This window comes from Poecilia formosa, unplaced genomic scaffold (assembly GCF_000485575.1).
Source record: "Poecilia formosa unplaced genomic scaffold, Poecilia_formosa-5.1.2 Scaffold9, whole genome shotgun sequence".
NCBI classification, from domain to species: Eukaryota; Metazoa; Chordata; class Actinopteri; order Cyprinodontiformes; family Poeciliidae; genus Poecilia; species Poecilia formosa.
The window spans coordinates 3,241,130-3,259,326 of NW_006799948.1; the positions used below are offsets into that span (position 1 = coordinate 3,241,130).

An 18,197-nucleotide genomic window follows, 5' to 3' on the forward strand; every position below is an offset into this window, starting at 1 on the left:
CTGTATACAGAGGTGCAAAATGCAGATAGGAAAATAAAAATAGGGTAAATATTTTATACAGTAAAATATCTCCCAGTGTTATTAGTAGTTATCTTGAGGCACTCAGAGATGGCGAACCTAGCCTGTGCATGTTTTCAAATCCCCTCTCCTCTGTCGAGAAAAAAAAAGAAAAAAAGAAAATCAATATAAAGCCTTTTTTCGCAGTGGACAGCCAGGAACACAAAAGGACCCCCGGGTAATAAAAGTCATTCCCTGATGTTGCAGCTTCAATCTTTCCGCCGCTGGGAAGCCTCATTGGTGAGTAAATAAAGTAAGCATGCAGTGGCTTGGCAGCTGCTTCTCTCTTCAGGTCGGGGTCAGACTCAAATTTATCTTTCTCTGATTATAAAAAGGAACTTGTGCCATTTCTTAGGGTGAGTCATGCGTACAAAATACAGTGAGACCAAATAAAAAAAAAAAAGAAAAAAAAAGAAAAAGAAAGAAGGCCCTCCCGCCCCCACTTGTTTTTTTGTTTTTTTTTTCTTTTGTTACTGATGCTTCAAACCAAACGAGTTTTAAAATAGCCACTTCATTTAGCCAGTGTACGAATGACCCAAATCAATCTGGTGAAATGTGAAAATGTCTTTGCCTTTCTTGCTAAATCATGAATTTACTGTGATTAACCAATATTTTTTATCCAGTTACACTAGCCTCTCAATGCCAGAACTTAATAATAAAACAAACAAACATGTAAACAGATCCTGACTGAGCAGTAAGTATGCTTGAAGATCTTCAATTTAAGTTCAGCTCAATAACATAATTGCTATCGGTCAGTTTGAAAATGTTAATTAGGCATTTATAAGGCTTTGAGACACCAATTCACCATGGAGCAGTGGCAAACTGATCAAAGTAGTGGCTAAGCAGAGCTAGGCTACTCCTGAGGGCACGCTAATTATGAGTCCGAGAGGCCACAGAAGGACCACAAGCAACATTTGTAGTTTTAAACAATATTTAAAACTACAAATGTTGCTTTTGGTCCTTCACCATTTCGATTATGTTCCATTTTTTTCCTCAAACCTCTAGACCGCTACAGCAGATTGATGTTCACACCGAGCCAGGTTCAGCTGGTGGTTTAGTCCTGCTCCACCATCACCAGGTGCATCCTCGGTGTGAGTGACCACTGCAAAGAGTCTCAATACAGTCAGATGAAAAACTTTAATAACTGGCCTAAAACCGTAGAAGGCTACATGGTTTTGTGAAGTACCTTGAGATTAAATTTCTTTCAATTTGAATTACTGAACTAAATTAGTGCTTTGGTTCAAATATTCAAGTGCGCATACCGATTCTAAGAAAGCAGTAATAGCCATCTTGTTTATCTTAAACGCAGCACGGAAATGAAATCCTGGTCTGAACACGTCTCAGATAAAGGTATTAATCAGCATGCTCACGGCTTTTCTCACTATTAACATAATATTATCGGAATTTCTGTCAGATTTTTTTTCCTGCAAACACAGTCGAGATATGAAGGTCGGTCTCGGATAAATACTCAGAGCAGAGACGAACGCGCGTCGTTCCCAATTGCTGGTTCAGTCAGTTTGTTGAATGTGCATCAGGCCGTGATTCCAAAGGCCCCTGTGGTCCAGTCAGGGTAATTAAACCAAATACGATCAACAATGGGGTGTTAAAACATCTCAACCCGAGACCGCAGCATAGCAGCTCCAGAAGATGCTCCAGTTCTGGGAGGGAGGAGTGGAAAAGGCCAGCAGCGGATCAGACGTCAAGGAATGTTATTAAAGAGACCCATCAAGAAAGTTGCTTTTTCTTTTAAAAAAAAAAAAAGAAAAAAGTTTTTCACAGCAGTTTGAATTTGAGAATGCCCTTGAAGGCCTCGTTAAACCGCTGCCGCAAGACGCACTTCACATAGGCTTTAATTATGTTCTGTGTTTTTAGTTTGAAGCTATTCAGAAATTTTGGACAAAACTGAAGTTACGTAGCACATTTCACGAATTGAAATGCGATGCACGCCTCAGGTGATAAGACAGGTTGCCTGGTCTCATGCCTCATCCGTGATAATCAGAAGAGGAATGAACACAAGAGCTGCTTTCTGTTAATTTCCCTCCTGACATGCCTATTGTTTTTAATAATAACCGTTTCTTAAAAACACTGATCCCCTACCAATTTGCTCAGTGGGAAGTGCAAGCTTTAATGATGGATACTTCCTCCTTCTTTAGATTTTCTCCCAGTGGTGTTCTTCAAACACAAAGGATGTTGTATAAAGAAAGATTAGTCAGTTTAGAATAACTTTTTTGTCCCACCCCCATAAAGTTGCAGTTCAAACATTCTGTTCTTTCAGGAAATGCCCTTAATAGATCAGAAACAGAATCAGCTCTATTGGCCGAGATTTTGTCCAAAATCAAGGAATTTGACTCTTTTTCAAAAGCATACCCATAACGCGTAAATATATAAACTTTAGAGGAAATAAAGTAAGGATAAAGGAATATGTACAGGAATTTACAGTCAATGTCAAGAAAGAAAAACAGATTACTGTGGCAGTGTCAAAAAATAAAAAAAAAAGCTTATTTTGAGTCACAGTAGAGTAGCTGACTACTCTAGCTGTGAAGTGTTCATTATGTTTAGAGAAACAGCCTGGGGAAAGAGAGTCTCTGTGGCAGCTGGTTTTTGCAAATAGCTTTCTGTCCTGCCCAGCTGATGGTAAAAGTCTAAGCAGTTTGGGTACAGGGTGTGTGGGGTCTGCAAAGACGTCAGCTTCCCTTTTCCTGACCCTAGTCTTGTACTAGTCCTGGATGGAGAATATGTTTTTCCTTACTATCTGTAATATAAAGGATGCTAACATTGTTTCCAAGCTTCAACATATTGTAAAGACAGAGAGAGAGAGAGAAAAAATAAAACTATTGGATGTTCTAAAAGTTGCATATAGTTGCTAAAGCAACTTTTAGCAACTATATGCAATGATAATTGCAACTATATGCAATTATCATTGCATTATATGCAATGATAATTTGCATGGAAATGTGTTGAAAGCATTGGATGAGATTACACTTATGAAATTGACAAAAAGCAGTCGAAAGTTAGACTGGTTAGTTTTTAATTAAATACTTCAGAGCAAAATTTTAATATAAATTGATGGCAAACCATTAGGCTCCCAAAGAAAGAAGGATAAACTTCCTGTGAAAATCAAAATCTGCTTCTTGTATTGATGTGGGCTATCTTTGTCTGATACGAAAATTAGTTTGGTGATTTGAAACATTTAAGTGCGACAACAGCAACAACAACAACAACAAAAAAGAAACTAAAGGAGTCTGTAAAGTGGGTAATTATATTTTTGGCACACAATGAAGATCGATGGAAGGTCCGGTCTGAAACGCTGCTCTGTGGTTATGGCGCCATGATTCCACCTAGTTATGGATCCTTTATCTCTTTCTAAGCTACTTTCAGCTCAAATATTAAATCATCAATTCAATCGTCCTGCCTACTAAAAAAATGACTGCAATCCTCTGTGGAATTTTTTCTTTTGTGCCGTTACCCACGTGGGCTCTTATTTATTTTTTTTATAGCCATAAAAAAAAAAAAAGAAGAAAAAAAATGATTTTCAGGGTCACACCTTTGCTGAGCCTTTCTCCGTCTATTTTTCCTCTCTGTTCAGGGACACTCTGTCATCTGCCTCTAAATTAGGCTATTCCATGTCGCTGCCCAATTGCCCAACAGCATGAAGCTCTGATCACAGCAGTTTAACTGTGCGAGGGCTTCAGCATGCTTTTAATTCCCACAGTAAACCATCTGTGTGAACGAGGACTACATTTGTTTTGGATTTTGCGTTTGTCAGTGTCTCATCCTCGCATCTGCAGACAAATATGGCTTATTCATCCCTCTTGGATGTTTTATTTCTTCCCGTTGCTTTCTCTTTTAGCTGGAGCTAAAGAGACAGCTGTCTTTTCCACTATTTATAGATCACAGTTTGTCCTTATTTTTCGATTTTTCATTCTTTTTATCCCTTTCATTTCTCTTCGCCCGGAACTCGGCTGGCTAACCGCATGAGCCGACTGTAAGGCTGCAATCAAACGAGCTCTTGCTAAACCTCCTGGGGTTCTTCTGACATTACACACACACACACACACACACACACACACACACACACACATACATAAAAAAAGTGTTCATTTTCTTTTTCTTGGTATTGCGTGCACATCTGTAAATACACACTATATTACTAGAAGCAGGTCAGAATCAAGCATCCACTCGCTAATGATCTCAAAATTAAATGTTGCGCCCGTTTTTAAATGGCTCGTTTCAACAAATTATTCAAAGTCCCGCGTCTTCTTCGGGATTTCTGATGAGCCGGGGAAAGGTTGCAGTATAAATTCAGTATCTGTCTAATGCCGAATGGATTTAACTAAATTCGTCACTCATGCTAGCTTGTGTGCTGCACAGGGGGAAGCAGTTCCTCACGGGCTCAAACGAAAACCCAACTCATTAAAAGGGATAAAGAGAGCAATCCAGAATTACCCACAGCCTACAGCCAAATGGGTGCTTGTTGGGTAGTAAACAGGCATGTTCCTGGTCAGTGTGTGAGTATGTTAAGTCGTGATGGTAAAGGGAACTCGTGTGCATCTCCAAGCCAGATTTACTGGCAGCTACACAGACTGAGGATCGCAGAAGTGGGTTTAGGTGAGTCATTCATCAGCGCCGCGTTAGCTGGAAAGACAATTTCAAAACACGGTGGGAGTTCGAGGAGATGAGTCACAAGGAGACGGGTTTGCATTAATTCTGTCTGATTTCAGATTCTTCTCAATAAAAAGGATTTCATGAATATATTCAAGGATTTGAAAAGAGGTGTCCACCACAGACTACAGAAATACTTTTTTTTTTTCCCAGCAGAGTGTGTCAACTTTGACAGTTTATTGTGACTCACGTATAGTCGTATAACGTGCAGAGAGGTGGGAAGAGTAGCCAAAAACTGACATGATGCCACCTGTCAATCATTCTAGAGAGTTTATCAGCAACTACCCAATCAGCGGTCAAAATTCGTCCTGAAGTACACGGCCCTTATCTGAGGAACTGAACCCCCGTCAGAATTGCCAGGGGTCATCATCCTAACGCACAGTGGTCATAGAAATTTTGAGGAAAATAATAGAAAATCACGGACAAACATTGTCAGTGGGGAACATACAATCCCGACAGCCGTTACCCAGAGGATGTAGAGAGCGGAATAAAATTTATTAGATTTCCAAAACCCAAGTGGTGTCTGGAATAATGCAAGAAATGATGGGTCGAGGCCTGCAGCCCAACTCATGTCCAGTCGAATGAAACTGTGATCAAAGGCAAGTACCGCATGTTCATTTGCACGAAGGTAACTTCTAGTTTTGTCATCATGACACTGTATGATAGTCAAATCAAAGATCAAGGCATCTTTGAATTGATACCAATTCCAATGGTACCTCTATGGCAGAAGGTAACATGTGCTGCAGTAACTGTGGTATTTACAATTAAGCATCTTCCCTGTGTATTTTTAAGCATTTTCCTGAAGGCAGATTTTCATAAGCTCATATTTAAATGATTACTCACCGACTTTGTACATGCAAAATGCGTCCGACACAGCTTTCACACTCGCATCCAATGAGACTTTCTGTTTTCATTCTTCCTCTGGCTGCGAAAGACTTGGGCTTCAATGCTGATTTCTCCGTTGTTTCCTGCAAATAACCGTACAGACGTGACGTAGTTCGGACAATTTTCTTGCCTGTCGTCTTTGCCTCAGTGTTGGCTTGCAAGAGAAAAATGACTCAAAAACACGTCTGAGTGAACGCACCGAGTTCCTCTACCTTTGCGTGACGCGGAGCTGGGGTCACATCAGTTCTACTCAAGTAAGAGCTGCACTATTTCAACATTACTTTAACTTTTTACTCAAGTAAATGTAAAAAAGCAGCTGTACAAAAAATTATTGAAGAGTAAAAAAGTATTTGGTAAAAAGGCAACTCAAGTACTGACTAAAGGATCAAAATTTAATACTTAAAAATGACCTAATCAGCCACACCAAAATATAAAGTTATATGGAAATTTTGGTATTTGGTATTTAAAAACAACTTCTGAAACTAACAAAAACAGCAGGTGTTCATCTGTTTCTGGTGAACTTTGGTTAAAGCTTGTTCTTCATTGACTGAAGTTACTCAAAGTAGGTAGAGGAGCCAAAAAAAAATTACCAAAGAAAGGGTAGCTTCATAATAAAATTACTCCAGTAAAAGTGAAAATACTCCTAAAAGTAAAACATTTTTCGCCTAAGAAATGACTCAAGCAAATGCAACAGAGTAAATGTAACCAGTTACTACTCAACTCTGATAACCTGCGCAGACATAGGAAGCATTAAAGATGGTTACAAAAACTGCCTAAGACGAGCAAAACGAGGCATTGTAGGTTTTCTAAGGGGAGTTTGAGCGATTCACGAGACAAATGGGATGTCGTCTTCAGATAAAGATGTTTAGCCAAAACAAAAATAACACCAAAAACGTAAACAATGCAATTAACTTCAGTATAGCTCAATGGCAGTAGGGAGTGGTTTAGCCAGACCGGAGTGGTTAGCTTACCTGGACCTTCATTTTATGTTGCCCTCCGGAAAGCAGCTTCTCATCTGGTTGCCTCAGAAGCTCAGTCCAGTTTTAAAGGTGGGTTTTGCTCCGGGTGAAAACTTTTTGTTTGACAGCAGGTGGTTGCCTTCCAAAACACCTAAAAGCATATCATCCTCTTTTTGGTCTTCTCAGGCTTCTGTCCTTATACCAACAGGCGAACCTCATTAGCCTTTCCATCATGGTGCGTTTGCTGCTGTGGGACATTTAAGCATCAGACAGAGGACAGCCACACCACTAGTTGTTTATGCAGGCAAAACCAGTCCAAAATAAAGAAAATTAGTTTATACTCTTAACAGTATCTGTCCGTTTGTTCTCTTCTGTTTTACTTTCGTTTAATAAAACTAAGCAAAAGGGCTGTTCATGAATTTAAGCCATTCTCTATATTGAAAGTGAGATCAGCAACATTTCAGACGTGTAAAGCTCACAAAGCATCAGCTTATTATCATTCTACGTGAAAAAAAAAAGTTTGTCCCTGCAACTTTTAGCAACATTTTCCCCAGAGAAAATCCAGTTTCCACCAGTTAATCTTAAAACCACGCTCCATAGGATTCATTTAGCAGATGTGTTTTATTCAGAGCTACCAAGGTGCACCAAAAAAAAAACAAAAAAAAACCTCGGCTGAGTCTCGCAGATGACATCTAAATGAGCATTTGTCGGGAGCGGAACTACGGGGTTAAAGCCCGACCGACTTAGGAAGACATCTGGGCTTCCAGATGTGTGATGAGAATGGAAAATCTCATCTGTTTCACTAAGCCTGCTCAGCCTCGCCCCATCCCGCCTCAACCCAACTGTGACAGCGCGGCTAATTACCGAACCTCCGATCCCACACAGACGGCTGACAGTCCTTTTAGGCTCCGATTTACGCTTTTTAATTAAATCTGGCATATCAGCATCATCTGGCTCATACTAAGCGTATCTGGCTGCCTGTGAGAACCGACAGCCTAGCTTGATTTAAGATGAACTCTAACAATAATTTTCATAGCACGACAAATAATAATAATAATAATAATAATAATAAAACGACGACTTTTATTCATTTGTATTTTGATCATCGCTCTGATTTCTCTCTCTCCGAGCGTGTCGTGGCTAGATAGAAATCTATGCATGCCAAATGGAGCACAGGCTGCCCACATAAAAGACAGTTCATATTTGCCTAAATTCACTGTGCTGACCTTGAACTCACAAAAGAGAAATTACGAAATAACTGATGCTGAAAGGTCGGGTTCGTCCGACCCCAATTCTGCTGAATCCCATAACTCTTGCCCAGACTAACTATAGTTGAAGTGTCATGTATTCTCTTTTTATCATTTCAGTAGCCAGCTAGAGACCCATGAAAAGGCCTGATCGTTTACCCCCAATGCTTCTGAATGTTTCCTAAAGTGTTTAATTAGAAGACAGATTTACAGACGTTTCAATGTGTAAGAAGATATTAAGGTTATTATTGTTGGGTATTTATTTTAAATGTCAAGTTTTTTTATTTTTATTTATTAAGTTCAATTAATTATCCAATCCAGAGTTGGATTGCATAATTAATTGAATATTTTTATATTCCAATATTTTTATATTGGAATATAGCACTTTAGGTCAACTACAAGTTATCTCATTGTGAAATATTGTGTTTTCTACAGATTGTGAAACAGTTAAAAAAAAAAAAAAACACTCAAAGTTCACTTTCAAAGTTATTTGAAGGAAGTGACCAGATGGGGGGAAATTGATAATCTTCGAATGGGACACCAAAAACCGAAAGCCATGCAAATGAATGAAAAAAAAAACAAACAAACAAAAAAAAACATTACATCTAATTATAACTTGTCTTCTTGTCGTTTAATATTAATAGGGATAAAAGCTTTTATACCTGAAGAAATCTACTGTATGGATGTGACCATTGCCGCAACCCTTTCCCCTTTGGTTGCACCACTGCTGCGAAAATTGAGCAGTCTGTCCAGCAAGTAGCGTTAAATCCAGCACGGTGTAAAAGCCTCTGAACGGACTTGTAATGCGAGATAATAGCTTTGACATTTCAGAGTCGGGCGCACGGCGAGACACAGCGAGCCAGACTTCTGGAAAGAACTGCAAAAATAATAGTAATGAAAAAAAACATCTATATTTCCTCTTAAAATGCCATCGCAGGTGCAAAAGTTACGATGCAATCTGCTAATTTTCAATGCAGACTTAAAAGTGTTTATAAAACATCCGAGATATTCTAAAAAGGCACAGCTGTTGTATTGATCTCATCCGGTGAAAGTTTTATCTAACAAGCGCGTGTATTTCCACAAATGATGCGCCCTACGTTAAGCTTTTGCATATTTTTTTCACAATACATCAAAATTTCATGTATTTAAACTGCATTTAATTTGAAAGACCAACACTCTAAATAGCCATTTTCAATAATATTTCCGACAAAAGCAGAATTGATCATGTTTATTGTTGCAATATTTGTTCCAACAGTAGAGATAGTTGCATGTGAACGACGCTACCTGACCTTCTTTGGAAACACTCTCCCTTTAAAGCAGCAACGCACGGAGGAATCGTCTGGTGCTCTGTGCAACAGAACGAAGGTGATTAGATGCTTTCTACACTGCAGCGTAAATTTGTACAGAATGCAAGAACTCTTAAGCTTGATTGGGGGGAGGGGGGGAACGACTGAAGAGAGGGTACGGAACGGTGTAAAGTCACTTTTGTAAAGCATTGATTCATAAGAGGATACGAGATCGCAGGCATGGTGAGCCCAAATCCCTTAGTAAAGGCAGAACTTTATAAATAAATGGCACAATTTAAAACTTAAAAAAAAAAAAAAAAAAAAAAAGTTAAGTTGTAAGACAATTCTCATTTTCTGTCTTTCATTTGGTCTTCGGCGGCAAAAAAAATATATATACTGTGACACATAACATTAAAAATAATGATAACGTAAATAAAAAATATAAAAAGCATTTCTTTTAGATATAAAGAACTTTTGATAGAAAATTAACTGAAAAAAATAACAAACCCACCCTCTTCAGATTAAGAAAACCCCAAACTTTTTCTTTTTTTTTTAAACTTTAATCCATTTGTCTCCTATGAATGCACCAGTTTAATGCCCTGCCCGGTGTCCAGAACGGCTGGAGGGAACCAGGTCATTTTGCACCTCCTGAAGCAGCGCAGAAACACGCTGCACAGCCAGAACAGGTTCAGGCCGCAGCACCAGTTGGACAGGTGGATCATGGGATACGTGGCCTTGGGGAAGTGGGTCTTCCAGTGCTTGGCCACGTCGCTCCCGGTGGGCAGGTGAAGCGTGTAGTCGCTCCAGTGCCTGGACACGCCGTACGTGGCCGTCACGGTCCTGCCCTTTTCGGCCCACTGGGCGTCGCCGGTCGGGTCGCAGTTGAACTCCACCCACTCGGAGGTGAAGTCGCCGAGGAGGGGGACGTCTCCGAACTCCGGGTCGAGCCTGGAGGGCGGCAGCTCGGCCCCCTGCACCGCCACGTACACGCCCTCGGCTCTGCGCACTTCTTTGACCCACGGGAGGGAGTTCTCCGTGTCCAGGATGACGATGAGGCGGGAGCCGTGGCCGGCGTTCTTTTCTTTCCACATGTCCAGCAGCTGGCTCAGGTGCAGACTCTCGCCTCCTTGGGGAAGGAAAAGGACATTGTGATTTACAGATTTCTTCTATTTTTGGTTTTTGTGTCACACTTTAATGTCTCAGATCACTGAGCAAGTGGTTTATATCAGACAAAGTTAAACAGGGTAATACAAAAATTAAGTCTTTAAATGATGCTTCCGGTCAGTTTGCACTCATGTACGCATTCAAAGTTCACTTCGACCAAACCGAGACCTTTTATGCATAAATTTCACATGTTTGGTCGACATTGGACTTTCCAGGCAAACAAGCGACAAAAATGGAGACATTTAAGGAATACGAGCAGAATATTTTGGGGGTATAATGGCAAGAAAACATTTTCCACAAATAATTGTGCTGTAATATCACGCATCTGCCACCACAACAAAGATGGCAGCTGGGCACTAACCTGCCAGAGTCCAGGCCCCGGTGCCCTTCTGAGAATGCCCGCTGTAGAAAATCAAATACGTGTCGTGGCGAGGCCCGTCTGCCGTCCGGACCTCCAGAAAGCTGCGGAGCTTGTTCTGCACGGTCTCCAAGGTAACGCCGCTGGTGGAGTAGTCGCAGCCGAACGACTGGATCATGTGGTGCGTGAAGAGGCGCTGCATGTTGTTGAGCATGGTCGTGGAGCGTTGATTCAACTCCTGCACGTGCTCAGGAGGCAGGAGGGTGGTGGGCTGGCCGCTGGCACTGAGGCGCAGAGAGAAAGAGAGAAGAGAGAGACGTGAGAGCGGGGAAGTCGGAGAAGTGACACCAGCAGAGAAGAGACGAAACGACTCGGTTCGTTCCCTTCGCGAGAGAGAGTGGAGGATGGAGTGGCACGCGGCTGGGAGCAGGGAAGTGTCTTTGCTTTCCATTGAGAAACGTTACGAACAGAGGACAGGAACAGAGAAAGAAAGCAAAATATAGAAAAAATAGAAAAACAAGGGCAGAAATGGGTCAAGGCAATGAAAAACAAGGTTGAAAACAGGTGAGCTCAAAGAGTATTTGGATGCTTTCCCGGACAGTAGCAACAACACGATAAGAGAGACACACACACAACGAGTCAAGGCTTTCAGCATTTCGGGGCAGCTGTATATTTTCTTTCTTTTTTTTTTAATCTTTTCTTTTTTTTTATCTTCAGGGCTTGATGTTATTCATGGTCAAGTGGATGGCAAAGTCATACATCATACTTACAGATCTCTCCATACAGGAGCCACAACACGTAACACACCCCTGTGCCCTCACCATCACCTCCAAACATATCCTTAAAATGTTTATCTGAATGTCTGAGGTGAAAAGTCTCCTTAAAATCTAAATATAATAATAAATAAAAAAATTCTAATTTTAGTAAGAGAAACTAATCCTTGCTTTTTTTTTCTTCCCCTTAACATTTTGGCAGGTTACAACCACAAACGTCGCTATTTTTAAGTAGCATGACACTGAACACATCGTCCGCGATGCAAAGCATGGAGGTGGGGAATCTTTTTCTTTGGCAAAAGACAAATTGCTTTGGTAGTGGCAGCATGATGGTGTGGGAGTGCTTTGCACGCATTCCATTTCCTCCAATTCCACCCTGTTTGAACTACTTTTATGTGATTCTAATAAAATATATTACATTTTGTGGCAGTAGATGAATGCGAAAAAACGAAAACTCTTAATCGTTTCAGATCCCATTGTGCTTTTGGGAGACGAAGCTGGCGCTTTCTGATTCAGACCACATCTTACCCTGTGACACTTCCTCTTTCATCTTTAAAATAAATAAATAAAAGAAATCGAGTCCTTTTCTCCCAGGCTCCCTCAGAGCTTCACCCTCTTGCCCCTCTTAAATAAAATCCTCCCCTCAGTTGCGTGTCCCCTGCCTCCACCACCTTCTCTCGGTGCTTAAAGCCTTCAGATCTCTCTTCCTTTTGTTTTTACCAAACTTGTGTCCCCTCTCCTTACCTCTCTGATCTCCCCGAGAGGGTGCTGCAAGTACGAAAACACGGCGTGCAACCATCAAGAGGTTTTGATTATTTATTGCCGATTTCCTCCCTTCGTCTTTCCCTACAGAATTAGACTTGTGCCCAGAAAAACCAAAAACGCCAAAAAACAAAACAAAAAAATAATATTTTTCCTTTAGAGTAAGCTGTGTGTGTTTTCCAGACGCCAACAAGCAGCTAAAAGACTTGGCATTCCGACAGTAGCCAGAAATACCACTAGAAACTGTCTGCATCCAGACAGTCAAGGTGCTCTTATGTCTGAAAACACGAGCACGTAAGCGGTGTTTAGCTTCTGTTGACTGACTAGGCAACTTCAAAAACACTGTTTTTTTTTGTTGTTTTTTTAACTCAGAGTCTGCTGCAGCTGAACAACTTGGTATGCTGCAAAAGACACCCATGGTGATCCCTGCAGGGTTCAAATATTAACATGTTTATGCAACTTTTTTTTTTTTTTTTTTTTTATCCAGTTAGTCTTGTGTTAAGTCCAGAGAGGGAGAGGAATAATATTTACCTCCCAAAGGAAAGGTTTTGACATATTTTAAATGTGGTCTTGTCAGTATTTTAAGTTATTAATCAATAGTTCGTCCTGTCATGATGACAGACTATCCAAGAAATGATTGCAGTAAAAGAGAATATTGCCATTTTTGACACCATTTTGGATGGAGTAGCTTGTCAACTAATAAGCAGTTTCCCCTTGGGGATCGATAAAGTATATTCTATTCTATTCTGCTTTCGTTTAATATATAATAATAATAATTATTATTATGGCATATTAATGCAAGTACATCCTTTCAAGTATAAAATAAGACCTTAATTTCTACAGAACATTCAACAATGGAACTGGGAGACATTTTGAATGTCCAAAATAAGTAAACGAAATAACCGAAATGCCTGTTTTCCTATGGTACTTGTTTCTACTCTATTTAAAACGAGTAAAAGAAAACAGAGTCAGTTTTCAGCGTACGCATCTGCGACTGACTTAATTTTAAGGCCTTTCACACGTCTGCGACGGGACGGACATACCTGGAGTAGATGGTCGGTATCACCAGTGCGTAGCCAGCGCAGGTTCCTCCCAGGCAGCTGCCCAGGTCCTGGAACAGGCCGTGTGTGAGAGACTCCAGGGGCAACACCACCAGCAGGGCGCTCAGGAAGAGACTGTTGGAGGGCTGCGAAAATCCAAACAGGCAGTCGCTTTTGTTTAGCCACAAGCGGCTGGCGTCGAGATAAACAGGCTCACTTAACTGGCGCCGACACGTAACGAGACAGAAACGACAGTCGGGGACCGACGGTGCCGTTAATCGAAAGGCAAAAAAGTAAAATATGATGGGCCATCTTGATGGAGAGAGAGTCGCGTTACGCCGAACAGAAACGAGTAAGCCAGGGGGTTGATTTATGATTGCGCTTTGAAGTTGTCGTTCAGTTGCTGAATATTAAAACTTAACAGTTTTCTGACCTGCGTTTTTTTTTGGTAAGATACGGTCGGGAATTTAATGAAAAACAAAGTGACACGGCGATCTGAGTGAACCTCGTGAAAACAGTTTCTGACAAAAGCCAAGCCAATGCTGCGTTCGGTTGAATAAATTCACTTTCAAATGCATTCACACACCTAGCTTCATTAAAAAAAACGTTACCTGCTCAACCAACGTGGTGCTGAAACTGTAACGAATTGCATCTTGATTACGGCTTAAAACCATTTAATCTGATTAATCGTGACAAATCAATTACTGAAATAATCATCAACTAATTCGATAATCGGTTATTGGTGGAAATGACCAAAAATACATGAAAGGAATGATATGTTATTGCATTTTGGGCATTTTTTTAAACGTATTTTTTGTGAAAATAAGCTTAAGAAGTTAAATAAAAAAATCTGCAGAATGGACCAATTCTTTTTATCTGGTAACTCATTCAATCGAATACTCACCGATGAAAATAATTAGCTGCAGCCGTAGTTTTGTTAAATGATATTTTACATATGCAACAATAAAACTTTAGCTACATGGACTTATGTGGTCAACCTTGGAAGATATTCACTGCAATTCGAGTTCCGTTGCATTTAAATCTCAGGTAAACTAAAGAAAGCTTTTTAGGCACATTCACAGCTGGTAGCAACCATGATTCACCGTTTTTGTGAATCAGGACTGGTGCCCACAAGACTCTTCCAAGGTAAACACCTAATAAGGCCAGTTAAGATATCAGTGCTATTCGTGCAAGGAGATTGGGATATTTAAATTTGTTTCGCGTAAGAGGCAAAAGAGGCTCCGTTTGGGGAGCGACAAGAAATCATGTAAAGACAGTGATGTAGACAAAAACTTTCGCGATAATCATTGGGGTGACCCATAAACATTTCCGCATGCAGATGGAGGCAAAATGTAACGACTTTCTAAGCCTATGTCTTACCTGCCACGACACAGCTCCCAGTATGACAGTTGACAGCAGACTAAAGAAGACGAGGCGTTCTGAAATGAGGCAGAAGTGTCGGATGCCCCGAGAGGCCATGACCTGGTCCAGACTCCGTCGACTTGACGGATGGGTCCGCCAGGCTTTCTGGCAGTCGGTCAGCTTGGTGTGGAAGCCCCAAATAGTGATCAGCAAAATGACGTGGCAGATGGCCCAGAAAAGGCCAAACAGGCAGAAGCCGGGGATCACCAGATACCAAAGCTCCAAGTGGCCAAGCTGTCCGAGACAAGGAGACAAAGATTTGATAAATCCATATAATAAACATTGGCAAAATGTTCACAACCCTTGCAATTCTCCGCGCAGACAGATAGACCAACACGAAGTAGGTGAGAAATCTGAAGAGGGAGGCTAATGATCAATGTTTTCTTTATTTATAGATTTTTTTTTATTTTTTTTTTTTACAAAAAGTAATCTTAAAAGCTGCTTTAGTTTGTCACACTTTGCGGATTAACATAGAAACACGGGAAAAAGTTAACGACAAAAAAACCTGTACATGACTAGACTAGTCAAGGTGATACATTTTGCTGGATGATAAACTGTAAATAAATTGAAATGACTGGAATTGTGGTTTTGCCACCACGACAACGCAACGACACATTCTCAAAGATCAATAAATTTTACATTCCAATAACCATTTAAGAACTGGAACTGGAAGACATTTTAAATATACAAAATAAATAAACATGAATAGCAAATAAGATGAATTATGAAGTCTCTGTAAACAAAATTGTCCTCCCCCCAAAAAAAAAAAAAAGGGATAGCTGAGACTGAAAACTTTTGTCATCCAGTTTTTTGGTGGAGAGACAGAAAAAGAAAAAAAACGATAAATAATGCAAATGGAAATCATTGAGCTCCTTCTACTTTATCAGACCGATACGTGACAGTAAAATTGCTTTAAATGAACAATTCCCTGACAGTGGTGTTCTCACCTTTAAGGCAGCGAAGACAAAGAAGGCCACCTCCATTAGACACAGAGGAAACAGGGACAGTCTCCTCCACACCTTCCCTAGTGAGAGCACTGGCATCCAGCGCTCACTGGGCCCGAGCCCACTAAAGTACACGTCCAAAACGGGCTCACAGAGCTGCCTGCCCAGGTAGCAACCTAAGGCATAAGGGTTGGCTGGGATGTTTAAGGCCTGAAAGAACACAAGCGAAGTAACCAACGCAAAACAGATCAAGTTGGGCAAAGCTAGAAGGGATTTCATCCTCAAGTCCACGATGAGAGCTCCCAGAGCCACTACCAAGCCGACAATGGCCGCCGACTTGGAAAGGAGCATCGTGGTGCTGGCGATTCCAAACCCGAGCAGCTCGAGCCACTCGGACGACGACAGCAGCATGGGTTTGGAGCAGACGGAGCGGCATATGCGCTCAGTCACGGCCCACACCGCCTTCATCACCACGCTGGCCACGAGGAGATAGTTGGCAACAAGTTCTGTGATGTTCAAATTCAAGGCGGGGCTGTTGAGAAAGCACAGGAGTCCCAGCAGGAAGCCAAACCACAGGTGGAACAAGCTGAGGCTGGCCTTCTCCATGGCAAAGTAGTAATGGAGGATGCAGGCGATTGCCAGGACGAAGAGGCCGAGGATGAAGATGACCAGGATCATGGGTTCGCTCGTGACCTCCCAGCGTACGTACATGCCGACACACACCGCCACCAGGAGGTTGATGCTGGACAAGTAGCCCAGGCAGCACACGGATGTGAACACGTCCACCTCCTTCGGTGCCGCCTTGACCGCCAGCTCCTCTTCCTCATCCTCCCGGTCCATGGTCGGCTCGAACTCGACTTATCCAAACGCGGAACAAAGAGAAAAACACCGGATCAGTGTCCTGCTTTTATTCTCCTCTGAGGACTTTTGACTCATGTTGATCTTCCACAAAATCAACCCCTGTTGAACAAAGAAAAAAAAAAGGAAGAGAAATGATTACTGGAAAATAAAGAGTCATAAATGTAGCTTTCAAAGAAAAAGTCAAATAGTTACAGCACACTATTCAGTTTCCAGCTCATTCCCTTGATTGGTTTTTATGCTTCTGTCTTTGCTGTCCCTTTAAAAACAGCTGTGATCTTTGTGCTGTAGACTGCAGTTTCTAAAGTTTTTGGCAATATAACGCAAACAAATTTAACTAATTATTTTATATTTTCATTCCTTTTATGACGGAAAAGATTAGTGGGATTCTTGATGTCTACCAAACCCTGCTAGTTCCCATTTTCAACAACTCATAAACAAAAAGTATTATGAGAGCACATGCTCTAGTCTTAACAAAACCCAGATTTAGCCAAAATGAATGAATGGATGGATGAATGGATGGATGGATGGATGGATGGATGGATGGATGGATGGATGGATGGATGAAATGCTGAATCCGTTTTCGATTCAATGAAAAATATTCCCCCTCACTGGCGAAACTATAACCACCACAACAAATGCGAGCTTTAGACTGAATAAAAGCACTATCCTGAATCAAAAACTGGACATTTATTTAATGAAAAATAATTCAATTTCTAAAACAAATCATAAGTTAAAGTTTTTTTAGACAGTTTTTCGCAGGCTTACTACTAGAAAATTCGGATTCTTTCGAGCCTTCTGCTGAATGCTGTTTAACAACATAGGTATGCCTCATTCATGCTCATATTATCTACGTGCAGAATAAAATGTGGCTCCGAACCTTTTAATCGGCCAGTTTACGGACAGTTGAGCTCCCATTTTACATAATTTCAGATCTAAATCACCATGACAGCTTATAATGTTGACTCCAAACAAGCTACAAAACCATCTAAGCGTAACTATCAGCGACCACAAGTATGCGTGTCTTGTTTGGTCAGCGTTAAAAGCAAACTGAGGCCCTATTGTCTGTCTGTGACGATGTGGCACTCACTGAAGCTGAAAAGTTTGCTCACTATGTTAGCTTTCTCTGCTAACACTACGTCTAATTTGTGACGGCTCTCTAACTTACGGGAGCAACCGACTGTTTCTTTCACACACGCTAAGAATAAAACAGCGGAAAACAAATGTGATATCTGTTTTATAATGGTAAAAAAAAGAGAAAGAAAGTGACTTACATGTTGGGTATTTAGCTGTCAACAGCAGTGCTTCCGGATTTCTCACTACGGAATCTCATTAGGGTAAAACGGGTGTCGCTTCGCTTTTGTTGTACAGACAAAAGCAGCCATTTCTTCTGTATTTGTGTTATAATGCCCCACAAATAAAACTGAAAAAAAAATCACCTTAGATAAATAAAGATAAACCTCACATTTCTTAAAGCATTCAGTCAAATATATATTACTACTACTACTACTACTACTACTAATAATAATAATAATAATAATAATAATAATAATAATAATAACAACAACACTTGTGCTTTCACATGAATTAGAAGAAAATACAAACAAAACAACAAAACTAAAAGAAATAAAAATATAAAACTACATTTAGGTTCCCCATGTTTAATAAGAATAAGAATAAGTTGTCCACAATTTAATTCAAAAGATTTTTGACATCTGGAAAATTCAAAATTTTCCAAAAATCTCCAGGCTGTGCAACAAGCTTGTTTGATTATGAGCTA

At 40.6% G+C, this 18,197-nt stretch overlaps 2 protein-coding genes and 1 long non-coding RNA gene across 4 annotated transcripts in view; all 3 read right to left on the minus strand.

Annotated features, from left to right (window-relative positions):
- Positions 1-6,723, minus strand: part of dock4b (dedicator of cytokinesis 4b) — a 176,926-nt gene extending 170,203 nt beyond the window's left edge. The window contains exons 1-2 of the mRNA XM_016664126.1: positions 6,576-6,723; positions 5,563-5,687 (exon numbers count right to left, since the gene is read on the minus strand). Coding sequence (XP_016519612.1) covers positions 5,563-5,575 — 13 coding nt within the window. The 5' untranslated portion in view covers positions 5,576-5,687; positions 6,576-6,723. The remainder of the gene's footprint in view (positions 1-5,562; positions 5,688-6,575) is intronic.
- Positions 6,724-8,823: 2,100 nt separating this feature from the next.
- Positions 8,824-18,197, minus strand: part of LOC107833855 (uncharacterized) — a 15,090-nt gene continuing 5,716 nt past the window's right edge. Inside the window, exon 3 of the long non-coding RNA XR_001659631.1 lies at positions 8,824-8,834. This is a non-coding gene — a long non-coding RNA (uncharacterized LOC107833855). The remainder of the gene's footprint in view (positions 8,835-18,197) is intronic.
- tmem168a (transmembrane protein 168a) lies at positions 9,552-17,790 on the minus strand. 2 transcript variants are annotated; one of them, XM_007578665.2, is made up of 6 exons: positions 17,692-17,790; positions 15,563-16,519; positions 14,574-14,849; positions 13,197-13,339; positions 10,622-10,902; positions 9,552-10,222 (listed from the first exon to the last, which is right to left on the minus strand). In XM_007578665.2, exons 2-6 carry the CDS (start codon positions 16,397-16,399, stop codon positions 9,672-9,674), a joined length of 2,088 nt encoding a protein of 695 aa, XP_007578727.1. In that variant the 5' UTR covers positions 16,400-16,519; positions 17,692-17,790; the 3' UTR covers positions 9,552-9,671. The 2 variants fall into 2 exon arrangements, with proteins under 2 accessions (XP_007578727.1, XP_016519632.1); XM_016664146.1 differs by lacking the exon at positions 17,692-17,790 and adding an exon at positions 17,298-17,468.

Excerpts from the sequence above, each read along its gene's own strand:
- tmem168a (XM_007578665.2), bottom strand. The coding sequence starts at position 16,399 with ATGGACCGGGAGGATGAGGAAGAGGAGCTGGCGGTCAAGGCGGCACCG. Across the intron at positions 13,340-14,573 it reads TGGGAGCTGTGTCGTGGCAG|CCCTCCAACAGTCTCTTCCT; the intron begins GTAAGACATAGG and ends GGATTTTCGCAG. Across the intron at positions 10,223-10,621 it reads CGGGGCCTGGACTCTGGCAG|GAGGCGAGAGTCTGCACCTG; the intron begins GTTAGTGCCCAG and ends TCCTTCCCCAAG.